The 26,161-nt window shown below is 36.4% G+C and overlaps 2 protein-coding genes, 1 non-coding gene and 1 pseudogene across 3 annotated transcripts; 1 reads left to right on the top strand and 3 right to left on the bottom strand.

The window, feature by feature from the left end:
- Nucleotides 1-6,999: 6,999 nt before the first annotated feature.
- On the bottom strand, nucleotides 7,000-8,170 carry LOC137732603 (delta(3,5)-Delta(2,4)-dienoyl-CoA isomerase, peroxisomal-like; annotated as a pseudogene).
- Nucleotides 8,171-8,247: 77 nt separating this feature from the next.
- Nucleotides 8,248-8,319, bottom strand: TRNAQ-UUG (transfer RNA glutamine (anticodon UUG)). Its single transcript has one exon. It is a non-coding gene; the product is annotated as a tRNA-Gln (tRNA).
- Nucleotides 8,320-14,175: 5,856 nt separating this feature from the next.
- LOC137732155 (bidirectional sugar transporter N3-like) lies at nucleotides 14,176-16,889 on the top strand. The gene is made up of 6 exons (XM_068471455.1): nucleotides 14,176-14,436; nucleotides 15,234-15,270; nucleotides 15,375-15,585; nucleotides 15,686-15,847; nucleotides 16,067-16,186; nucleotides 16,278-16,889. The coding sequence occupies exons 1-6, from the start codon at nucleotides 14,382-14,384 to the stop codon at nucleotides 16,608-16,610; spliced, it is 918 nt and encodes a 305-aa protein (XP_068327556.1). The 5' UTR covers nucleotides 14,176-14,381; the 3' UTR covers nucleotides 16,611-16,889.
- Nucleotides 16,890-21,557: 4,668 nt separating this feature from the next.
- LOC137730931 (serine/threonine-protein kinase PBS1-like) lies at nucleotides 21,558-25,459 on the bottom strand. The gene is made up of 5 exons (XM_068469942.1): nucleotides 24,910-25,459; nucleotides 24,065-24,282; nucleotides 23,409-23,598; nucleotides 22,503-22,894; nucleotides 21,558-22,365 (listed from the first exon to the last, which is right to left on the bottom strand). Exons 1-5 carry the CDS (start codon nucleotides 25,031-25,033, stop codon nucleotides 21,901-21,903), a joined length of 1,389 nt encoding a protein of 462 aa, XP_068326043.1. The 5' UTR covers nucleotides 25,034-25,459; the 3' UTR covers nucleotides 21,558-21,900.
- Nucleotides 25,460-26,161: the final 702 nt, after the last annotated feature.

Here is a 26,161-nt window from a genome sequence, read left to right as displayed (position 1 = left end):
ACACCACATGATGCCAATTCTGCTTCATTTCCCCAGGTGGGACTTCATGAAGGCCTGCGCACTATATGGCGGGCAAATTGGAATCTCGGCCAAAAAAAAAGTAGCATGCAAAAAGGATACATCATGGCATGCAAAGGTTTTGTTAGCAATGGTCGAAGTCAGCGCATGTGAACTGAAGGACAAGCTCGGTGGAGGCCATTCAAATGCACAATATATATATGCCAACTGAATGCACAGCAGTGTCACATCAGGTATATATATATAGGCAGGTTGAGCTCAGGAACGATTTTTATTGACCTCGACTCCAATTACTCTCGGCCTCGGCCCTGCTTTACGACATTGGCAGAACAGAGGTGGCTTTAATGCCAAGGAACATAATTTGTTTCAGCAATACGACGAAATGTTGTTGGCAACGAACGGTTAATTTCCTTGGACATTCGGCTTACGAGCTGAAGTTCAAGGAAACTGGGGGGCAATATTTGGATCCAAATTTACACCATCGGCCCGTGCAATCAAGATCGTTGAGTGAGCATAGTTCTCAATCGTCAGATGGAAAAGTGGAGATAATTTTTTATCATTATTAAAGGATAATATTATGGTTTTTATCATAATAATTATCTTTTAATATGAATTATTCTAGCATCTTTTTCAACCAGATAAATAGGGTGCGAATTATATCCCGAAGCAAGTGGAATAGTCAGATTTAATTTGGATTTGTTAGTAGTGTATCGTGTGGATTAGAGCAACTCGGCTTGGATTATGAACATGTAGCATAGCATGGGATTTGCAAGGCTTGGATAATGGTGAGATGAGAAACCTAGGTAGGCTAGGTTTTTAATGCATGGTGATGGTGTTGTCAGATTGAGTACAAAGCCATAAGAATTGGTGATGGGATTAGGCCATATAGTTTGCATGCCGTGTGGACTGGGCTAATTATTAATATATATATATATATATATATATATTAATTGGTGGCTATTAATTTGTTCATCTTTAAAGCGTGCGGATTATTTGGAGATTCGATGTGGTAACTGATAAGACTAAACACAAGGATCAGATTTGGTTGTATTTTTGGCTAAGTTCAGAGTCTTGGGGGGAGTAAGGCTTATCCGAGGCTCAAATCAGTGGAAGAGTTCTATTAACATGGTAGTTTTTACCAGCTTATCAATCAGCGCATACTCGTCCCAATAAATATAAGGCTACAAATAATGGAAAGAGGAGCTCCAATTCAACACACAATTGCCCTTCGCAAAACCTCTCAAACATCTTGAGATTTTTTTATTTTCTTTTTCCCGCCGACACACCTTCAGTTTGGATAAACAACACTGTGAAGGCAACCGGCGAACACCTTCAGTTTGGATAAACAACACTGTTGCCGTAGAATCAGCCGACCGAGGAGCACCTTCAATTTGGATAAACAGCACTGCGTCGAGGCCGACTGGTTATCTATCCAAGTCTCGGTCGAGAAAGATTTTCGAATCCTTATTGGCAGAGGTCATCTCATTAGCCTTCTTGGCGAAGTGAGGTATTACGCGTTACGACATTCGGTGCATTAAATGCCGAATGGTTTTATGATTGGATACTCCTACGTGAGTTTCAGAATTCGGCATTCTGAGGGCAGAACCACATTTACCATCAAGACATATATCACCTTTGAATACTTGTGTCCGTACAGTCTGGTGTCGATTCGACGTGCTTATACTCTCACAAATATAATCATTGTGACTGAATCCGGCGCCGACGATTTGTGAACTTCGCAGAACTAGCAGCCTTGTCTTCAGGCTCGAGAATTCGAAGGCCGAGATTTGTTCCTCCCTCGGCCGCAGTCGCAAGATAAAGAAGTCAGCAACGCGCTCAACGCAACATCAACAAATTTTACTCCTCGGCCAAGCTCAGCCGATGAGTTGGCACGCCCCGCATTCAACTGAATGACGTAGTTAAGCTTATTAGTTACTCGGCCTGCACGCCACGTAGGCTTTGTTTTTAGGACCAACAAGTAGTCATACATACTATACCCAAACATTTTCCATGTTTCTATATTTTATATTTTTGGAAGATGTATATATGATTTTCACTTCAATAGAACATATGTAAATTTTGAATTTCATTTATTTTTCTCTTTTTAAATAGTGGAGCTCACCTATTACAGATGTAAAAAAATTATGTATATTTAAGTATTTGCATTTTCATACAAAAAAAAAAAATTCATTTCAAAACATTTGCATCATCATAACTAAAATTAATTGATACGCTAAATGAAAGCTAGCCTATTTCGATCTCCTTCACACTAAGGGTGTCTGGACGTCTTTTAACAACAAAGTAAAAGGAGGGGTAGATCCTTCTTCCTTTTTTTTTTTTTTTTTTTTTTTTTTGGGAACAAAGGATAGTATCTATAATAAAGGGAGGGGATGGGCTTAGCCTCACAATGAGTTAGCAATAATGTGGTTTAAATTCGTCTTTTATGAAAATCAAATCTAAGACCTCTCACTTATAAGTGAAGAGAAATATCACTAGACTGTAGTACTAAGTAGCATAACTTTCTTTTTTCTTTTTTAAATTGCGGAAAAAGTGGGAGTAGTGCGTTCTACAGGTACTTTCTCTCTTCATACCTTCTAACACCTCAAGTTGAGAATTCTTGTCATGCTTTTTCATTCACGATTTTATGTCTGTCCGTTCCATCCCAGTAGCTAGTTTTGAGTTCCCTTTCCCTACTTTTTGGTTAGACCTTTGGCTGGATCGAATCCCCCACCCCCTAAAGTGGTAAAGAAGGGCTTAATTTTAATTTTTTCCCTATCTAACAGGACAAACTCTAGTGGCAATGTCATATCTCTATCTCAAGAAAATGATTTCTTTTAGTAGGGTCGAGGGGGTTTCACAACCCTCGAAAAAGGGACTCTTATTAGTGTGGAAATCAAAATAAATCCAATGCAATTATGGCTTTCAAGCTTGGGGTGGTAACGGCACGAGAAGTTAACAACGATCGAACGTACCGCAACCTAGATGGGTTGTCGGCAAGCGTGACAAAGCCTTTGTGAAATGGACACAACCCGCTCGAAGAGGGCCAAAACAATCTCAAATAAGTTTAACAAACATGTGGAAAACTGGTTGGTACAACCAAGAAAGATGGTACGGAAGCCTTTGGGCATCTCACTGTAATGCAATCATCAAATCTTAGTAAGATGTTGACCTCTTTATTTCTCTTTTGCTGATTCCCTGAAATTTCTGAATCTTACATTTAGTGGTCACAATTAAAAGTAAGACGTCACCGCTAGCCGCGCATCATCAAGCAACCAAGTTTTCGGGTGAGTGGAGCACTAATACTGAGAGACCACGATGCTTCATCCAACTTTTTTCAACATGATCTGTCTGTTTCCTTTTTCGTTCGCCAATTATTTTCGAAATCATTACTTGCACCAATTTCATGTAAAACATTTTGGACCAAAATAATGTTAGAGAGACCATACAAATCAAATGATGTGATCGTAGATAGTTGAATTATTAATTAATTATCAATTAACGTGTATATTTTTTATTGGTGATATATTATTTGTTTACAAATTTGATTTAAATTTTTTATCTCCGTAACATTATCATTTGAAAAATCAATACGTCTATTGAGGGCTCACCAAGAATTTACAACCCGAAATCAATACCAAAAATATGAAAGCATTTTAATGAATCAAAATTTTCATAAAATGATTAAAAAAAAAACTCACTTTTTTCATTTCTAGATATGGGTGAACAAAATATGGAGGCGTACGGTCATGATATGGTCTTTGACCCAATTAATGTGTTGGAAGTTAGAATATAAAACTCCATTTTAATTCTTAAAAAATGAGTTTTAGACTATACTTTTATATAAAATTAAAATCTAATTTTAGTCTCTGATAAATTTAATAATAGGAGTTTTAACGAAAAGTTCACAGTACTGTTCACTTTAACGAAAAATCACATTTTTACACTAAAAAGTCAATCATGGTACTGTTCACTTTACCCTTTATTTTGTCCTTATCATTAAAACTCAAAGTTTTCAAACCCTTTTCATTTGTTTTCCTTTTAATTATTTCATTTATTAATTATATTTTGATGTTTTATTTCTTTTTTTTTTCCTATTTTAATGTAGTTATTACATTTAATTTTCATTTCATTCAACATAATATATCTTGATGTCTACATTTAGGTAAACTAATTTTTTTTATATAACATATTCCGATACAATTTGTATAATCTTTCAGTTTGGTACAATAAATTTAATATATTTCGGTATATCCATCGATACAAATATATAAGTGCATTAATTCAAATATAATACATTTCGGTAGGTAAATTTCGGTACATTAATTCAGTTTGATACATTTCGGTATTGACATTTAGGTCCATTAATTCGATATAATACATTTCGGTAAATACATTTAGGTTCATTATGATATATGTTGGTATAAACATTTTGGTACAGTCAATTATGTACACTTATGCATTGGAATCGGGATCGTCGCCAGATTCTCTTTGTGAAGATCCCGGAGATCCGTCAATCTTGTCTGTTCATCGTACATCGTGCGGTCAGAAATTATTTTAAAATATTTTTATTTAAAATTAAACACAAACAGTACTTGACAAAAAATGACCGCACAATGTACGATGAACATACACGATTCACAGATCCCCAAAATCCTCGCTAAAAGGATCCGGAGAGGATCTTGTTGGGTATTTACATATTTGTGTGTCACTAATTTCTTTTAGTATTTTCTCATTTATGTTCATTTATAATTGAAAGAACTAATATGTGCATATTAACAAAATTAAAAATTTAATGTGAACCAAAGAGAATATACTCAAAAAAAAAAAAAAATAATAACCAAAGAGAATATAAATTTTAATAAAAGTACACTTTAAGAGATTAAATTGAATATATAATCTAGCAATAGGTTATTTTTTTTAAATTCTAATCTTTTACAAAGGTTAATGTTCAAAAACCCTTTAGAACTGCTAACACACAAACAACCATACAGCAAACAAATGGGGACTTTTTACGATGGAAGTTATCCTGATTTGGTGTATCATTATTTTCAAAATTAAACTCTAAGAGCATGTTCAACGAAATTGTCAAATTACTTTAACCACCACGATGTGGCCCATTGGTTGATGATGAATTTTAGGCCCGTATTTCACATGGTACGTTCAGGGTTTGATTCCTGACGCTAGTGAACCGCATGATGGTGGCTAAGGGAAGGCTGAAATGTCAATGTGAGTCTTCCCGGCCTTTGGAAAGGTGAATTGTCGTGACGAAGCCATCAACTAGTCCGTTTTTTTAAAGAAAAGAAATGTCAAATTACTTTTGAAAGCTGACGTGGCAGTTTGATATTTTTTTCTTCACAAAAGCGATAGATAATTTTATTGATTAGAACAAACATATAGAACCAACCTTACATCGAGGTACCAGATGGGTATAATAATCCAATGACCAAATATTCTGATATGGAGATAAATCCGCATAAATTAGCAAATAAAGAAAGCCCCTACCCAGCTACCACAACACAACAAGAATCATAAGCTATTGGTGTAGATCCGCCATAAAGACGGTAGACGTAACAAACCTAGTAGGCACTAGTGTAGATCTGCTACAAAGATGACAGACGTAACAGACCTAACACTAGAGCCACAAAAGCAATTGTAAGAACGAGGTCACAAACAACTCACTGAAGCGATACAACGCGGTCTGCTAAGCATAACAAAACAACACAAAATGAAAAACTACCTAATCCAAGAATAGAACCATCAACCAGCAAGTCTTCATAGTGAGGACAAAACCGCTTCTAGAGAGATTTATAGCATCTATATGAGGAAGAATCGCTATAGATCAGACCAGGTAAGGCGGCTTAGTCATAGTCGAGAGAGTAGCGCACATCTACCGTGGAAAATGAGCCTAGGAGATGGATCTGACTATCACAACCGTAAATCCTAGCACTTATCACAAATAATGCCCAAAATCAAAGGGCATATCTTAGGAAGAAACTCCAACAAAAGTTGGAGGGTTGTTAGCAAAAACGGTGGGAAAAATGAAGGGTGTTGAGCATCCTAAGGACCAGTGAAAAAGAAGTTGTGAAAGGGGTCGTTAGTCAAGGGAAGAGAAGGAAAGACACAAGAACAGTATGGGAGCGGGGTGAAATTGGAGGAGAGGGGGGAATGATGAGGAGACAAGACAAAGAGTAGAGAAGGCTGCCGAATTAAGGAGTCGCGCCGCCAAATCTAAGGTTAGAGTGGGTAGGTGAGAGGATTAGAGTAAGAGTGGTGGCAGTTTGACATTAGGTATGACTCTTCTCCAACCAATAGGTCGAAAATTATATTGTTTCATTATGTAAAACTAAAAGAGTAATAACAATCATAATGATACTACATAGTTTAAAGTAGGCCATGCATATTAACTATCATATAAGAATTTGTTTAGAAATTGATAATTCACTCAATTAAGTTTTTTTTTCTTCTTTCCCTCTAGGTAAAAAGTATGGAAGATGAGTTAGTTCTGGTCGTAAAAGAAAACCCCATCCCTCGTAGTCTTACTATTTTTGTGAAGATAAGACTACTTTTTCTAGAGATTAAAAGAGACGATTCACTACTGAATCATCTTCCGCTGTAACTAATGTATCTTCTACCTACTATTTTTGAATGATAACTTATGGATATCTGTAATTTTCAAAGTGAGGGCATAATATTTAAGAAAAATAAATAATGTGGACCAAGAGAATGAAGCTTTGGTGGTATGAATGAATTTAATTCTTGATGGTTGTGTAACAACGTGGCGTGTACTCAGTTCCTTCTGATAGGAGCCCAAATAATTGTTTACCTAATCAGTGCAGTCCAGTGATTGATCATGGAGACACTTCGAGAATTCAATTACAGGAAAATCTCTCCTCTATCAACTGTTAACGTCGAGTGCAATCATAAGTGCAATCATAAGCGCAATCATAATCGAGTGCAACAATATGGTACAGGGGGACAAAATTTTGTAACAGTGCTTTTATTACAAGTGCTTTTCACTGCGAGAGTACATAACAACAAACACAGAGTAGATGGAAGATGCAATTGCAAAAACAGGCTTTCTTTTCTGGGCGAATGCCGTGACAGCCTCAGTTAAATCATCAGATAACAGCATTGCCGAATTCCATGTTGCAACATAATCCAATCCTTGCTCCACATTCAGCTCCCTACACATTTGCAATACCGCTTTCGTCCCCGTCACTGCCAGTGGAGATTTCAACCCGATTCCTGAATGTCATTTCCCAAAAATTAATAAATTAGCATCCTCTAAACGAACTGTTACTACTACGGGTGTTTGATTACATCTAAAAAAGTTAAAAGCGTTTTCCGCCATCTAAAAGCGCTTCTAGCTCCAAATGTCCACACCCTTGTGAGTATACGTGTAAGAACAATCCCAAGTTACCTGATTGATCACAAATGATTTATTTTTTGAAATGACTAAATTACCCTCCGCGATTAGGAGTGCACCATTGTCCAACTCTTCCTTGGAGTCGAATACTCTAGAAACCAGGCCCAGCTGCTTAGCCTCCGTACCCGAAAAGCTCCGACCCGTAAGCGCCAATTCAATCGCGTTACCGTATCCGACAATTCCCGGCAGCCTCTGAAGCGTCCCGAGGTCCGCCGTGATCGCCAGGTCGACCTCTTTGCTGCAATACCTTATGTCGCAGGCGGTCACGATATCGATACCACCGCCGATACACACCCCGTGGATGGACGCAATCACCGGCTTCCGGCGCCGCTCGATCGCCGTGATCGCGTCCTGCAACCATTTGATCTCCCGACGGAGATGCTCTCCAACTCGGCCTCGGTCTCCGGAGGCGAACTTGTCGGAGATCGATGTGAGGGTTTTTAGGTCGATTCAGAAGTGGTCGCCGGCGCCGGTGAGGACGATGACGTTTACGTTAGGGTCTTGGTCGAGGGAAGAGAGGGCTTCGGGGAAGGTGAAGAAGTCGCGCGAGAGAGCGTTGCGGTGGCTCGGGCGGTTGAGCTGGAGGTAGAAGACGGAAGATTTAGGGTTTTTCTGATCGATTTTCACACGGATTTGTAGGTCGCCAGTTTTGTCTGTCACTGGCTGAAGATTGCGAGAAAAGAAGGGAAATGAAAGCAAGGGAAGGATGTGAACAGATTTACCAAATCACTCCAACCTCAGAACGACAACGTATTAAGATAAAAAAAAAAAACCAAAAAACAAAAAATGTAACAAATAAAAAGAGGTCCTACCGGGAGTCGAACCCAGGTCGCTGGATTCAAAGTCCAGAGTGCTAACCACTACACCATAGAACCTTCTTGTTAATGATTTGTCTTTTTATTTTATTTAACCATATAATTCCATAGAAGAGTTGTTCGAATATTGTAGTATTAATTATTGAGAGAAAATTGTAGAAATAGTCCATCAACTTTAACACAGTTAGAGCAATGATTCCTCAACTAAAAATTCATGATCATTGGTCCTTTAACTCATCAAAACGTGCAGCCTTTTCGTCAACTCAGTCAAAATTCCGTCAAAATGAGTCATGTTGGAATGAGCACTGCTACAATTGAGTTAAAGTTGAGGGATCATTGCTCCAATTGGGTTAAAGTTGAGGGACCATTGCTACAATTTTTTTCATTTCATTTTTCATATTTGCCCCTTGATTCAGTCTTAAGTGTGTGGCACGTGACTCATTTTGACGAAAGTTCTAACGGAGTTGACCAAAAGGATCATAATTGCTTGTTTTAAAGAGGTAAGGGACCAATGGACATAGAACAAGTGCTTCATGTTAATGGTTTCCTTCCCAGTTTAGCTTTGTGTATCGTATTATATAATATAATATATATTAATGTTGCTACTTTTCCAGCTAGGATGAAATTTCCAAAGAGAGTAATATGTTCTCATCCACGTAATGCCCTGGATTAAGGAATCATAATTTAACATGAATTAGGGCACAACTAACAAGCTCCTGCCTGCACTGCACGTAATCAAATGATTTGTTGAATTAAGTCTTTTCGTATTAGATGATGACGATGCAAGACAAAATTTTGTGATTTGATTCCAATTTTGTTATTGCGTTGAATTTGACCCCAACATGATCAAAAGATGAAGCTGCAAATCCGAGAGCTTCCTGTTGCTGAAGATAGTGTTGTTCGTCATCCTGTACCTTTTGCCTTATCTCTTGGCTTTGTTAATTGACATGGTGATCTGACTCCCACCAATACTAGAAAGCAAAGTAGCCCAACGCCAAAGCCATCACCAATAATCTTGAGATATCTCTCACTGAGCATCAGAAATGAAATGTCGTAAATATCCATGATGATAGTGCATTATCATCACCATATTAACTAGTAATCGTGACCATATAATCAATGATTTATTCGCTCATTAAATGAAACTAATCAACCCAAATGTGCTTTCCTTGTGTAGAATATAAGGGTATCCAACTATATATCGATTAGGGCTCTACTATCCACACCCCCTCTCAATTATCAGCCCTCGGATCAAATGAATTCAAGAAGATCATAGACAAAAATTTACAAGTGATGTGTAGGAAGTAAAAATAGGTGTGTCAATAGCATCACCCTTATCGCTTATAGGAGGTATCTAGCTTTCTTTTATGCAGTATTACATCTGTAATGATGCTTTGTACCAGAATAACCTCCACGTAGTCATAAAAAATTTCGGTCTAAACTTATGTCACATTTTAAGAGATTTGCCTCCACATATAGTTGTCAGGAAGTCCAAATATATGCAATATTGTAACAAATAATAAAAATCTAAGATGAAATATAGCATTTAAGAGATAATAGATATCTTTCATTTTCTAATGTTGAAAATTGGCATGCTCCACTAGTAATATAGTTTCTTGTACTCATTGAAGATAGCTAAGTCAAAAAAAAAAAATTTCAACTGCACCTCTATTATAGTTATAAAATTAATTTGGTCCCAGTATTATGCTTGCATAGAGGTTATACTGTATAGTATGTAATATGTTTCGTCTAAAATGGATGTCGATCCGTGTCACCTTTAATTAGCACATTTAGTTTGTTGTTTTAAAATTGGCATCATCAATTTGTTTATTTTTTTTTAAGAAATTCAGCATTGGCATATGAATTTTGCATTTGCATCATCGGTGGAAGTTTGTGTTGAAAATGGCATCGGTAATTAGCATTAGTTTTCTGCTTGGCATTGGCAATTAGGTTTAGTTTTCTTTTTGGTAAGCTCATGGTTTTTGCCATCATGGGTGATTTTTTTAGACAATAGTAAATTTAGCAATTTGGTTCAATTTTATATTAAGATACTTTTGAGTATTTAGGATTTTTGGAGAGCAGTTCCCCTTTTCTTTTTTTTTTTATAAAAAAAGTATAATTAAAGGTTAAAGTCACCCTCACTAAAGAAACTTTTTAACTCCGTCCACGTACATATCAAGCTCTCTTATTCCAATTCCAATCATTTAAGGGCATACGTACGTACCTAAGCTAGCCACCTTAATTTCAACAAAAGTCAAATCCTTGTTTAAGCATAGATTTTTAGCTAGGGTTTGGGGGGTGGTAAGTAATCATATTTTTAGTTCTACATTAATTCTTGTACCAAGCTAAAACTCTCTTTAACTTTTTACTGTCATTCTAAATTGGTATGAACATTTTTAAACATTCCAAACAACTGAACAAGTATCCAACCTATTGAAAATGTCATATCCATTAAGGCTCAGTTAATTTTTTCCGTTGGATGTACGTGTGACAACAATAGGTTCCACTTTTTAGCTTACGTGGACACTAAAATAATAAAAAAGACATGGAGATATAAAAATAAGTAACAAATTCACAAATAAAATGAAAAACTAAAATGAAAATGGGGAAATATCAAGTCCCAGCCACTTCCAATCTCAACCTATGACCATCGAAACCCCATCCCAACCTTTATATTCAAAACCCACCAACTAGGTATCATGGTCAACATTAATTAGTTGCCTCAAAATCAAAATTTAAAACATAGATTATATAATATGAGACCCCATGATCAAACGAGTATTGAATTGAATCGAATCGAAAATGGACCCAAATTGAAATTACAACAGGAGGGTAATCTTCTAACAAAGAAGAGGGTTAAGAATTCCGATACGATTTCACTCATTTGTCAATCATTGGCTCGTAAAGCTTCCAGTTCTTTTTTATGGGCCGCATCATGGCAGTTCATACCATTTCAGCAACCCTCATGACCTTCTTGTCGATGTTGGCAGCTTGAGTTGTAGGGTGGAGTTGGTGGCTGTGCGTTGCGTTTGGACTGATGGTCTGATGGGGGTGGTGGTGACCGTTAGTTGGTGGAGGTCATGTTTCCATGACCGTCTATTGATTTTAGAGACAAAGTAAGCTTTAGTTAATCTAATAAAAAAATTAATTGAGGCTTAATGTATGTTACATTTTCCATAAATTGGCTACTTTTTTAAAATATTTAAAAAGGTTAAGACCAATTTAAAATGACATTAAAAAATTAAAGATTTTAGTTACTTAAACATTTTTAATTTTTTGTCGATAGACCGTAGTGTGTGACTTCATTCCAAGCACAGTACATGAGGATGAAAATCATGGCAATATTCATGTTTGTCAATATACGTATGTAAGCCTACTCCTGTTGATAACAATGGCAGTTTTAGTTTCGATGACGTCGACAACAAATAGCAATCATAAATGAAAGATGAATCATTGATATAGTGTGTGGTATTCCTCAATATTTTCTTCGTTTTCTTCTTTTTGTGTGTGGTTCTTTTGGAGATACATGAATGACAGGGCAACTTCAGGGTTAGGTGTTCGCTTAGCTGGCCGCCGGACATGAGATAAATGCCAATTATGTTTATGCGAATTCAAGATTAAATTGACATCCCTTTTTTTATATATATATATATATCCTATAAGGAGTGAGAGGTAGCTAGCTAGTAGATATCACTGCATTATTGGTCTCTCAATGGGACTAGGATTCTCTCTCCTCTTGTTTTCATTCCTTCTTTCATATTCTTTTATTTTTTTTTTCTCTTATTATAAAAAATTAATATAAAATATTGACGTGACTTAACCGTCACCGTTCAAATAGGAGGGAAGGAAACAAAAGGAAACAAAAGATAGGAGAGAATCCTACTTTCCTTTCAATGATCATGAAATAAAAAGCCCAAATCATTTCAGGAGGGCAAAGGACTATTACGTCATAAAGTCAACACACTCCCCTATATACGTGGCTTTTGGGTGATAAAAAGAAGAGAATTTAACGAAAATTTTCTGATACTATTTATTTTAACGAAAAATCATATTTTTATATTAAAAAGTCAATCTTGATACTATTCATTTTTTATTTTATTTTGTCTTTATCGTTAAAACTCAAAGTTTTTAAGTCATTTTCATTAGTTTTTCTTAAAAAGAAAGGGGTGTGTCATCCACACACCCCTTCATATACACCCTTTTAATTTGCGACCGTTGAATCAACTGAATTAAAGAAAATCAAAATAAAAAAATTAACAAAATATGTGTGAGAAGTAAAAAATGATGTGTGGATAACACACTCCAAAAGAAACTTTTCTTTCTCGAATTTGGCAAAATATCAATATCTAGCTAGATTACTAATCAAACACAATTTTGTTTGAATATACGGCTCAAATTAAAAGTTTGAAAACTTAACGCACATACTAACTAGCTTTTAGTTTAGTTGTATTTTTCTTTCTAAAATTAGAAATTGTCTCAAGGTGGCATTTCTTTTTATTTTCTCATTCATCAATGACGAGTTGCAATTATAAAACTTGTTCCAATTTTATTGCACGTACAACGCGTTTTCACTGATGATTGACTAATATTTTTAAAATAACATAGCTTATAAAGGATGTGAACTCCAAAAAAGAAAAGATGGCAATCAAATCACATATAATGAACGTCGTTGGAACTAAGAAATGGCCATGTACATGGCAATCTGTCCAAAGGCTCCCATTGTATCCACCTAGCATTCTTGAATCCCAACCAATAATAGAGACAAGAACAAGCAACAACATCATGATTGTCTTGTGGCTCATATTTAATTAAATTCTTTTGTCCGAACTTAATAGCTCCCTCCCTCTTCCCATCTCATAACCGCAAAAATATGAAAAAAAGCTGGCCAGCCTGCTTGGATTGTGGAATTTGATTACTTGAAGAAGAAAAAAGTCAGTGAGATGATCCCCCGATGCACACGAGAGCCTGTAAATATTGCATGAACAGTTAAGCACTACCAAACAAATATTCAACGGCATGGAACATAAGCTTTGTGAATGTGAATACTTGTGTGTTAGGCTTGAAAATTTTATTCGTTGTACGTATAATACCGCATGTCATATTATTATTCTATTAAAATTGTAACATGTGTATTTATTTTTTTAGATTTAATCATATCAATATTGTCATATACTCTTATGTAACACGTCAAATGTTACACTTTGTGGCAAGTGTTCAGCGTACATATGCAAATTAATTTCTGATCTGTGTGACTTGTGATAATTTACAAGTTACAACTAGGGCTGACGCGGCAAGGCGTGTTTCATTTAGGGCTTTTGAAGATGGAGAGAAACGGCTCGAAGCGCCAATGGCCATAAAGCATGCACTAGTGCTTGGAATTAGAGATAGAGAAATCACGTGAATCGGGCTCTACTATCATCAGGACGGCTTTGCGTTGCGAGAAAGAGTAACGTAAAAAATCATACTCATATTTTAGTAGGAAGAAGCCACTAGTTTTTTTAAGGAGCGTGGAATCCATGTTTTATTAGAAAAACTCCTAAAACATTTAGTAAATTACTGCCGATTAACCATAACTAAGCTATAACTCTTTCTAATTCATTTTATGGTGAGATTAATTATTTGATTAATTATGGTGATGATTTGGATCCTAATTCTTATCCAAAGTAGTGTCAAGAAGTATGGTGAATGCTCTAGCTTTTTTTTTTATTGCCGTTGGACGGAGGTAACGGGCACGCGATGGTGGGGCACGTGGGACTTAAAATTTGTGGTTCAGTGAATGAGTTTATGGTACACCACCTACTAATCCTCCATCTGTCATGCAACATGAATGAGTTCAATACGCACACCCTAATTCTTTTTCTCACACTTTGTGTATATAAATTAACACGCTGCGTAAACCCATCGACCATCCTCGGCTAGTAGTCCTTTAATTTTCTCTGCATGATAAGTTGAGAGGAAGAGATAGAGAGAGCTCTAGGGTTTCTCATCACCAACTGAGTCCTCCTCCTTAGCTTCTTCTATATAAATATCACCGTCTTAATTTCCGTTGAGAGAGAGAGAGAGAGAGAGAGAGATTATCAGTTTGAGTTTTCTTAGTTAGGGTTTACAGATCTAGAGAGATTATGGCTACAGTAGCAGACAGTCACCATCCTTTGGCATTTACATTTGGAATTCTAGGTAAACAAAAGATGCATAAGTAGGTGTACATTACTCATTGAATTTTTTTTTTTTTTTTTTTTAATGTTTGTTACATTAGAGAGTTTCGAACTCTGTACTTAACATACATCTACCGATCACCTTATTCATCCTTACCACTAAATTAACTGCGAGTGGCTTGTTAAATACTAGTTGTTTCCATGAAATTTTTTATTTGAAGCAGGTGAGTTATTGTGATGGGAACTAGCTAGCTGGGTGTACCAAATGAAAGAGTAGAACAAACACGATATAGTGCCACATACGTGTAGTGTCATTTTTGGTGTTCGATCATATGTATTTGTTTGAGTGCCACATACGTGATCTTGTTTGTTATTGTCATATTCTTCTCTCAGTTATGACACCTTTGAAACCTAGTTGGCCCGCATTTGTTACCTAATCTTGGTCATCATCTTGGCCATATTCTTTTTCGGATCCGTTTGTGAATTGTCTGAAATGACCACTTTTTCTTTACAGAAAAGCCTAGCTAAATACATATATTTACAAACCATGCGACAATAAATTTTCTTTGTATGTACACTATTCAAAGATTAGTTGTCCAATTTTTACTTGTTAATTTGTAGGTAAGTTTTTATGTTAAGTAACATTGTAAATCAGTGTGATCTTTGATGATCAACCTTCCTCACCACTATATATTATGTTACCCACTAATAAATATATAGAGAATGAAAGTGTTATTTATTTTAATTAAAAGTTTTTGATAGTTAAGAAAATTCCATCTGAATGACCACTACTAATATTATTTCTTTTGATGATGCCAGGAAATCTAATATCAGCCATGGTTTACTTATCCTCAGTGTAAGTGATACATATATTTATTTTTTATTTTTTATAAAAGGAATATATATGTTGTGTGTGTGTATAGAGAGACATATAACCAACTTGTTAATTATTAAATGCAGGCCGACATTTTATCGAATTTACAGGAAAAAATCAACGGAAGGATTCCACTCGGTGCCATATCTGGTAGCATTGTTCAGTTCCATGCTTTGGTTCTACTATGCGTTGGTAAAAACGAATGCTATGATGCTCATCACCATTAACTCATTCGGAAGTTTTGTAGAGATCATCTACATCGTCATGTTCGTTGTTTATGCACCAAAGGAAGCTAGGGTTCGTATATTTCATGTTTAATATTTATTTTTCTCTCTCTCTATATACATATATATATATATATATTTATGTTCTAATTCCATAAACTTACTGAGTGCAGAAGTTGACAGTGAAACTATTTGGTATTATGAACGTGGGACTTTTCACCATGATCCTTGTCGTTTCTCACTTTCTAGTGGGGAGTGCATACCGGATCCCAATTCTTGGATGGATTAATGTTGCCATTTCTACCAGTGTTTTTGTTGCGCCCTTAAGCATTGTGGTAAGTGAATCAATCATACACATGACCCTATTATTTGTTAGTGTTATTTTTCTTCACATTCTCAGTTTTTCATTTTTTATTATTTTTTAAGTGTATTAAGATAATAAAATACTAAATTTAGGTGCAATATGAACCGTAACAGTTTTTAATTAATTTTACTTGCATCCCTAGCGCATATCTATAACTACATATTCATTCAATTTATTATTTGTATTGCAGGCACAGGTTATCCGAACAAGAAGTGTGGAATTTATGCCATTTGGCTTGTCATTTTTCCTCACATTGAGTGCCGTTATGTGGTTTGCATATGGATTGCTCCTCAAGGACATATGCGTTGTAGTAAGTATACTTACACTAAATTAAATCCTTTTTCAAATCAATCATCCCTATATAATAACAGTATTAACCACAATTAATTTGTCACATGTAGATTCCAAACGTTCTGGGTTTTGTGTTGGGACTGCTTCAGATTCTGCTGTATGGGATATACCGAAACCGAGAACAGGTGATAATAGACGATCATGAGAAAAAGCTACCGGCTGCTACACATGAGAACGTGAAAAACATTGTGATCATAGCCACATTAGCAACTTCCGAGGTTCATCCGGTGGATGATCAACCGAACAATCGCAACAATGACACCGACGTTCATAATAACGCCGCCATTAGAGACGCAAAGGAGCATGAACAAACGGATGATCATCGTCATGTGGAAAATGCTTCCGTCGAGCTTCAACCTAATGAAACCTCATCTGCAGTGTGATGCTGGCAAAGTCGTATGTCGTACTTCTCGGAAAGAAAAAAACTACGATCAATCGAGCGCCGTTTGATGTGTAGTAGCAGCAGCAGACGCTTTATCACGCCAAGATGTGATCTGATCTTGTTATATTATGTTTTTTGGTTAATTGTCTCTTAATTAATTATTAAATGGCAGTTCCATGCGTGGGGACTCTGGTGGTTCTCAGCGATGTAAAGTAATTGTGGGCTGGAAAGCTACATCTATCTGCGCTTGGCTTTGAATAATACTCATTATTAATATCAAGTGACGTATGCTTAATTTATGTCCTTTATTTCCCTCGTAATATTTGGGTTTATTTGAAACACTGTTTCACACAAATTATTACAGGTATATTTATTTATATTAGTAATCTTAAAAGTGAAACATATATCAAGTCCACTCATATTATAATACTTGAAATAGTCAAGTATTAAGAATATACAGAGTCTCACATATCAAAATTCACAAAACAAATTACAACTTAATTGAATGATTCAACTTCTAATTGCACAAAGATATTTTGTGAAAAAAAATCCAACAAGATGATTAGTAGTTGGTCACTAGGTCGAATATGAAATCCTGACTTAGACGATAGGCGAGTGTTGGAGAATAGATTTCCACATTGAAAACTTCATAGAATATATTACAAATTATATCGAATGATTCCACTTTTAATTGTACCCATGCCTTTATGATAAAACCTAATATTGTTAGATATATAACTCTTTAAAATATAAGTGTTTAGGTTGAGATAATATCAGTGTAATTAAGAATGATCATAAACCGATTCTAAAATCTTGACATGACAATGTTCCCAATACACATAAAAGGTTTCTCATATTTCTTATATATTAATTTCATATTTTCCTAATTAATTGATTGCCGCAATCGATCGAAATAATTGGGCTCAAAGTTGAGATATGAGCGCCAGATTGCAGTAGGAGAAGCCAATGGTGGAGTTTGCGTGAAGGTCTTTGACACAATTATCTCACGGTTTGTGAGGGTGCATATATATTTCCGAATATCCTGCGGATTGGCACGAAACTTTGTTGCTTACGCGTTAAGATTGATATTAAGTTTGAAATTTAGTGCATAGATCGGTAAAGTGAGGATGTCAAACATCATAGGACAACAGAAACCATGCTCTACGGTTCACATTTTTAGAACATTATTATCAAATTATGCAATAGATAGATGTATCAATTTCCAGCTTGTCACACAATAATTGATATGTAATAAGCAAGTAGGCTACTTCTATGTACGATATTGGTTACTGTTCGGGCAAAGATTTCTTCGGAGAGGGCTCATCGGCTCTCAGCACAGCTTCCCAAGGGATTGGCACTTTGGATGTGTAGTCGGGCTCTTGCCTGCTGATGTGCTGCAAGAAGAGGACAAAGCTAGTTTTGAAAGGTGTCTTTGTGGGGCCTTAGGTGTAGGCCTTGAGGCTCGCAATCAAAATTAACTAAGTGATAGGCGTGCCACTGCTATCTCAGTATAGCAGATGTAGAACACGATTGTGTTTAGTCGATTACTTGTGTCTCAAGTTACCCAGACTTCTTGTTATCAAAGGATTGTCATGGATGGGTTAAATCCACATTAAGTTCTTTTTCTTGCCTTGTGACCAAGGACTTTCAATTCATAGTCTTGTATATTCGAATGAGGGGAGTCCAGATCCCTTAAGTCATTTGTTTGGTTCTTGATTGGTTTTAAATGAAAGCATGCCCGTTAAGCTGACCAGATCCAGATACAAATAAGACATTTAAAGTAGGAAAACATGCGGAAATGACTTGAATACATGCTGGAGAATACATTAAGCAGTAGATCTATTATCTTAGAAAACACACAAAGAACTTTAAGCAAGATTTCACCTTGTCGGGCAAGGTTGAACTTCTTGCAATCAAATCTATTTGAGTTTACAGAGGTTTCTATGCTAAAAAGGGATGGATGGTAAACTAGTTTAATCGAGGGAATCGATACTATGCCACTAGGGGTGATAGCAGAGCTTCTAAACAAGACAAAAGATAGCTTTTGTAAGGGAGATACCTGAAAATAACTGAGATTTGGGCTGATTACAGCTTTTAGATGCAAATTTGGCTTGAGAGCAGAGTTTGTATGTTTGTTCGATTCGTTGAGTGTCCTTGTCTCTGGGGCCTCTTCCTCCTTTTATAGGCAGATTAGCCCAACTGTAGTAATTTTGCTCTTACCCGAAAACGCTTAGAGGGTAGTGAGTCATTAGGTTTTTACTTGTATTGCCACTGAAAAATATTTTTTGGCTGATTGTGAGTTAGTCCCCATCACTTGACATTTAAATCATAGGCACATGACCTATGCATTAATGGGAAGGTGCCAATTTGTTTCTGGGCTTGATGCTGGACTTCGGGCAAGTCTTCTCTTAATTGGCACCTCTAGGCTTTCACACACTTGCAGCCCAATGTTCAAATATTAACCCAAACAGTTACGGTACGATTTACTATACCAAAATCATGCTTTAATAAGCAGACTACAATTGTGTTGATCAATATGAGAGAGATGTGAACATGATTGTCTTATAACTATGGAGAAATTTAAATAAGGAGTTAGAAAATATATTTTACTTCAATATGAGTTATATTAAATCGATGTAAACCTTATAATGTAATAGGGTAATTATAAATTTGCCTTATTAACTTTTTACCGCACAGAATTTTTATTAAGAGCTTGTTATCATAGACTATGATGACAATGCACCAAAACCAACCGTAAAGAAGATAAATCAACACACAAGCAAAAATAACAATCATAAGAACTCAAGTGATAAGATTTTTACCACTGGCATAATTAGGTTAAAATAACATAGAAATATTTAGAAGAGAACAAGGCAATTATAGTATAAACGACTCAAGTAAGGTCGTTCTCCTCAATGACTGATATGAAAAATAATAAGTGCAAATAAGTAAAAGTATTGATACCAACAATAATGAAAATAAGAAAACAAATTTATAACAATCAATTTTAGAGAATTAAGACTAAGAAGCACTAAGGTTTTACCGTCACCATTAACAATTATATATGGTTATTTGAGTTAACACATACGAGCTTTGAAGGTTAGATTTTCCTAGTGCATACTGGTAGAAAAATCTAGAATTTTGACACAATCATCTTGAAAGACACACGAACATTCTCCAATTGGAATTACTCTAAAATTCGTCTATTTGAATACTTTTTACTCAAGAGGATGTCGAGTGTCCTACATTGAAAATACACTTCAAAGTATCAAAATTCTACCAAAATAACCAATAAATTATAACTAAGAATAGGGTAATATATATATATATATATATATATATATATATATATATATATAGCATAACATCAACTCATCACATATTCTACTTTTGATATTCAAGCTAGAATGTATATCTAACAAGCAATCTGTCTGTGATATTCATATCAAATATAAACATGCAAGAATAATTAAGTTTTGTGAAAACCCTTTGAAAAATAATGTAACCCTTAAGAGCTTGATATTCGCCTTAAGTGACTTACAATTCCCAACGACAAGAAGCTTTAAACAATTTCAGGGTGATATTTCAACAAAAATTACATACAACTACTTGTCTAAACATCTTAATGGTAGCTAAGCATTAAGACATAGATAATTTAAAATCAGTGATTGACAATTTAAAGCAAGTATGCATAACATCATAAGCAAATTGACAAAAAAACTACATATCCATTTTAAGGCTTGCGGCCTCACCGTGGTAAATGAAAATTATTTATGCCTAGTCATAATTGAATATCAAAATATTATTAAGATGAAGAGTTAAGGAAAAACACCCTTGCAAAGCTGTTCCTGAGAAACGCTAAGGCTAAAATCGGTGCAGTGTCTTTCTCTCTTGTATATCCCTGCACTGCTCGGTTTTATGTGACTTGCTTGTTGTTTGCCTCGATGTAGGCTTTCAGTGTTTTATTGGCATCTTTGCCGGGTAATGAATTCCCAGTTTCTAAAAAAAAAAAAAAAATTCGTCTATAAATAGTAGATCAATTCAAATTCTATCTAAAATAGGTCTCTCAACAAATTTGAAAAACCAAATAAAACAATAAAATAAAGATTTCTAATCGAACGGGGATTTGGACTGCTTAAAAAATTAACCTTTTGACCGACCAAATCGTATGAATTCGGTCCAGAGATATCAATGGAAAGCTTGAAACGTCATTTTCAACTTCGTTGAAGGAACTTTTCTCCAAACATAATCTTTACTGATCTAATGTCCAAACACTCTCAAAACATCAATCTACCAACTGCACAATATGCCTTCATTTAATTGCCACGATTGAACGGCTAAGAATTAAAGGTGGAGAATTTGATACAACCAACTTGAATGACTTACGAATCTACACCAATTTTTAACACTTCAAAATTCCATCATTTCATCACTTTTCAAGCAAAGTAAATTTCGCATGTCTTAAATCGAAACGTAAAAGAAATATCAAAATTCTCCCAAAATCAACAAGTATATATAGTGATCCAGCTAATTGTGCTTGCATCCAATTCGGTGATCTTCTTTGAAAATTTTCACTAGAAAATAGTAAGAATAACTATGGGTACAACAATAACCCCCTAACCCCTTCAAACCATAGGTCTTAAATCTCTATCACATCCTTTGGCTCAAAACACTTTGATGCCCCTTCTCTGTTCGTTCCAATTTTATAGGACGTCCCGAAGTGACCACTTTGATCTTGAAGGGGATCTTGATGCCCCTTCAACTTAATCAAGAGAAATAATTTAATGAGTGGACGAGAAAGACACCCCATTTTGCAGCAGGACAAAAGGGCAAACCGCAAGTTGATCCCGTTTCCTTGATAACGAAAGAGAAAGTACTCGAACATGTATGAACACGTTACCAAGGAAACGTGTGAAAACACTCGATAATAATAAGGTTGAATAAGACAGGAGCAGGGACAACAGATTTTTTTGTTTTGTTCCAAATATGCTAAAGTACAGCAGGCAGAAGAATCGTATAGCATTTAACCAGACGTTTTTACTCTCAAAAATTTTCAATACATCCACTTTCTTCTGTTCTCCTTCAATCTTCTAGAAGATAATGTACAATTTCCATTTATGGATTCTTCTTCTTCAGTGTTCGGAGAAGAGGAAAGGAAAAAAGGTTAAATCAGGACACATGTTCGTCTGCACCAACTCTCCGTTACATTGGACACCCCAAACAAACCAGTCTGCGAAAAAACGAGGGTAGGAGCTGAGGTTGAAGAAGACCGTGCATTGTACACTACAGCACTAGTTGGTGCCATCAAAACTGCCTTGTGCACTCTGTCGTCTTTTCTCTCGCCAATTCTCTCCCCACATCTTGGCCTCAGCAACCGCTCGTTCCCTATCCAACATCCTTGCAGTTTCCTTTGGGGAATCGTCCTTCTCGGAACCATCTAACCCCCAGCTCCGTCCGGATCCTCCACCTTCCTCATTCTTCAATATCCTTCCACCATCCCTGTGCCTTTTCTCATTTTTTTCTCCCGAACCTCTGTGGCCATTACCTGAAGCTGAGTTAGGGTCATAAGAGTGGTTGGCTAGGTACGACAGAGCAGTAACCACATCCCCAATGAGAGGTCGTGTGGCAGCCTGTTCGTGGATGCACATGGATGCCACGGCTACAGCTTGGTAGAGACCCCGCATTGGATACCGACCCTGCAGTCTTGGGTCTGCCAATTTCGAGAACTTCCTTCGATCATTGAACAATGGACGTGCCTGCATAGAAATAAAACCACTGCCATTTAATTATTGCACAAACATAGAACCCATGCTTGCGAGACCCACAAGGCCTGCACAACAAGAAGATAAGTTTCTTTGAGCATTTCTACTACAAGAAACAAAGTGAAAATTACCCAAGTTATAAGGTTCTGTTCTCCATGGGGCCGGTCGCTATCTATGGCCTTACGTCCAGTAATCAGCTCCAGAAACACTACCCCAAAACTGTATACGTCTGACTTTACCGTCAATTGACCAGTCATTGCATATTCAGGAGCACAATAACCGTAAGTGCCCATAACTCTTGTGGACACATGGGACTTGTCTCCGGTGGGACCAAGCTTTGCAAGCCCAAAATCTGAAAGCTTAGGGTGAAATTCTTCTTCCAGCAATATGTTGGATGATTTGAAGTCCCTGTAAATAACCGGAGGGTTTGCCTTGTCGTGCAGGTATTCCAATCCTTTGGCTGCACCGGAAGCTATTTTCATTCGTGTGTTCCAATCCAATGGTTCCTTATCAGGTGGAAGATCTGCAGAGGGATCAACAAACCATTATAGGTGATTCATTAACGATCACTTGGATTAACTGTTAGGGAAACTAATGGTCCAATAACACAAGAAAAACAGAAGTTGCGTGCACTGTGTTTATAATTTATTAAGTCATCAAATTTTATTTGGAGACAATGCCCCCGAAAGGAAATGTTTCTTTTTCCTTTTCTCCATTTTACCATGGGTTTTTTTGATATAAGAAAATACTTCTATTACAGTATGCAAAACATCAAAATTCATCATTCATTCCAATTCTGTAAATATATCCCTTCAAGGTTGAAAAATCACTTCAGCATAGCATGCATCAAATGTATTTGTCATATTTGCAGAACAGGAAGTGTTCATATATAACATAACTGAAAACTACAACGTGGTTTTCCATGATCACTATCCACTAGCTGACATTAATGGAAGAAATTATAAAGTAAAAAGTTCCTAATTAGAGAAACAGACAATAAGACAAGAGAAGAAGGGGAAACGAAGAGGAAAAGTTACCGTGAAGGTGATCTTCCAATGATCCTAAGGGCATAAATTCATAAACAAGAAGCCGCTGGTCTCCATCAGCACAGTACCCAATAAGATTCACTAGATTAGGGTGATGCAGAAGACTGAGCATGAGAACCTCAACAAGAAATTCTCTGTTGCCCTGAAGTCCATTCCTATCCAATTGTTTAACAGCAACCACCTGTGAATGGCGATACAAAGTCAAGAATTCAAAATCGCCTCAACCATGCCTGAAGTTAATTCTGCGAAATCGTTCTGCAGAGCAATGACCTTTTCGAAATGTAATAATTAACAATGGATATCATAAACATCCTATAACCTTATAACCTTGATGTCTTACATGGAGAGATGGACTGGAAAGTACGATACAGAATCAAGAATTATTACACTCTAAATACTGTATGGAATTTAACAACCATCATTATGAGTAATGATGTTGATATGTAAGTCTACAATTCTCGCTCATGATATAGCAGTGCCGTTATTTAGTTCTCATTATTGTTGAAATCACAAAACAAAATATAGCATTCTTGATAGCTATACAGTTACAGCATCTAATATGCTAATATTCGTTTCAATTCAAATACTCATCCTGTAATTCCTGTTCTCTGTATAAATAATAGATCGTGCAACAGCAAAAGAACTACCTGACCAGTGCTTTCGAGTCGCCCCTTGTATACACGCCCAAATCCCCCTTCCCCTATAAAAGACTCTGGCCTGAAGTTCTTTGTTGCAGTCGCGAGTTCACGGAAAGTGAAAGTTTGAGCAGCAATTTGCCCCCCCGGTACAACATCTTTGGACTCAGGCAATTTGGGCAGCTCCCCCCTGGACCCTCCATTGCTTCTTGATCTCAGTCTGTCTACTCCTGCATATACGACCATATCAAATTACTACAGATCACCAAGTATCAATGATCGTCAACCATCTCCGCCTCAACTCCAAATCCTTATTCAAATAGGACCTTGAGTTAAGCTAAACACCGGAAACCGAAAATCAATTGGATTTGCAAAAAAACTCAATAAACCATAACCCCAATACGAAAAAACCTATTACGCATATTCGAAATTGACATCTTCTAAACTATAGAAAGCACAACTGTACTAAATTCAGTTATACTGTAATCAGTTGGATCAAATTATGTATATATATCTTAGTTCTTCAATTAATTATGAAACAATCCACAGCTTTGGACACCATTGATTATCAATCAGATTGATCTTGAGAAATCAAAGTTATCATGAGATCCAATTTTTACAAAAGAAAGGCGCATTCTTTTATGTCAATGAATTGTGGGGTCTACCTAAAACCTCTCAAATTTAGAGCTCACAAACTCAATGAAGTAATCAATCATGTAGTAACACACACACCCAAATGACTAAAACAAACAATTAAGTTTAAATCAGGAGGAAAAAAAAACAGATCAGATCGAGCAATAACACATTTAAATTACCAAACAATAAGGATTGATAAACAAAAGCAATCAAGAACTCACCAGAAGGCAATCTTGAAATGTTATTAGAGACCGTTGGTTGAACCTGCTTTCTGTCATCAATTTCTGCCGCTGGATTGTTCAGCTTCTCCTCCTCCTTCGAATCGAAACAAGGAAAACAACCCATTTCCCCAAATCCAATTAAAACCTTATTTTAATTGTTTCCCAATACAAAAGATTGGAACTTTATTAAAATCCCAGATGAACCCAAAGCTCAATCAGAGGAGAGGAGGCTGCTCTTCCAATCTTCCAATCCCAGTTTTTACAACAACCTCATCATCTGAGGGCCATCCAAACGGCAACTCTCTCGCCTCCCTCTCTCTCTTGGCGTTTGTTGAAGCGATCAGGGCAAGTAGATGCAGACGATATAACTAAAGGGGACAAAAGCAAACGAATCCAAGTCCACAAACACCATAAACGATAACACAGAGGAAGCAAAAAGAAATATCCTTTTGGGTGCCAAAAAAGAATCTGTGATTAAATGGGGCAGTGAAACGGAGCAGCTCAAACAAAAGAGAGCCGGCTTTGTCTTCCTCTCTCCCCTCTTCTCTCTCTAACTTTGGAAAGACTTTGACCAAAAATTTAAATGGCAACTCTGTATTACTCTCTAGATTTTGGCAAAAAGTCTGATTTTTAACTGAGTGAGGTAAATCCTACGTTTCTGTACCTTTTTAACTTCTCACACTCGGATGTTAAGTTTTATTCGTTAAATTTATTCAATTCTTTTAATCTGATGTCAAAAAACAAAAAAATATAAGAAATGTAAAAATAAACGAGTAGCACCATCCAAGTTGAAAAATGTGATTGGACAAATGGTGTGGGATGAAAAGAGATATTTTCCAGATCTCTTCCATCAAAACCACCGGCTCAAATGATTCAGGCTTTTAAAATTTTATCCAACTGTCCACTTGTTTTGATCCCTTGAAAGGTGTAAAAAATTTTTATCGTTGAATGAAATTTCAAATACCCGAATCACTTGATTCGATAACCTTTAATGGAAGAGATCCGGAGAGTATCTTGGGATAATGGGATTGAACCGGTAAGAACAAAAACGTGTCAAACGGCGGGATTGGCGGACCATACGAAGGAGAAGGGAGGGAGGCAGGGAGGACTGGAGGGAGGCCCTGTGCACCAAATGGGTCCGGTCGTGGATTGGCCCACCCTACGTGGCACTATGCTTGTCCTCCGTGGATATATATAATGCTACGCACCAAAGTACCAACTTGAGGTTTTCACCCAATGCCATTTAAGCAAT

This window comes from Pyrus communis, chromosome 4, assembly GCF_963583255.1.
Source record: "Pyrus communis chromosome 4, drPyrComm1.1, whole genome shotgun sequence".
Classification (NCBI taxonomy): domain Eukaryota; kingdom Viridiplantae; phylum Streptophyta; class Magnoliopsida; order Rosales; family Rosaceae; genus Pyrus; species Pyrus communis.
The sequence above is the reverse complement of the archived record's forward strand: the minus strand, read 5'-3'. Positions and strand labels throughout refer to the sequence as shown.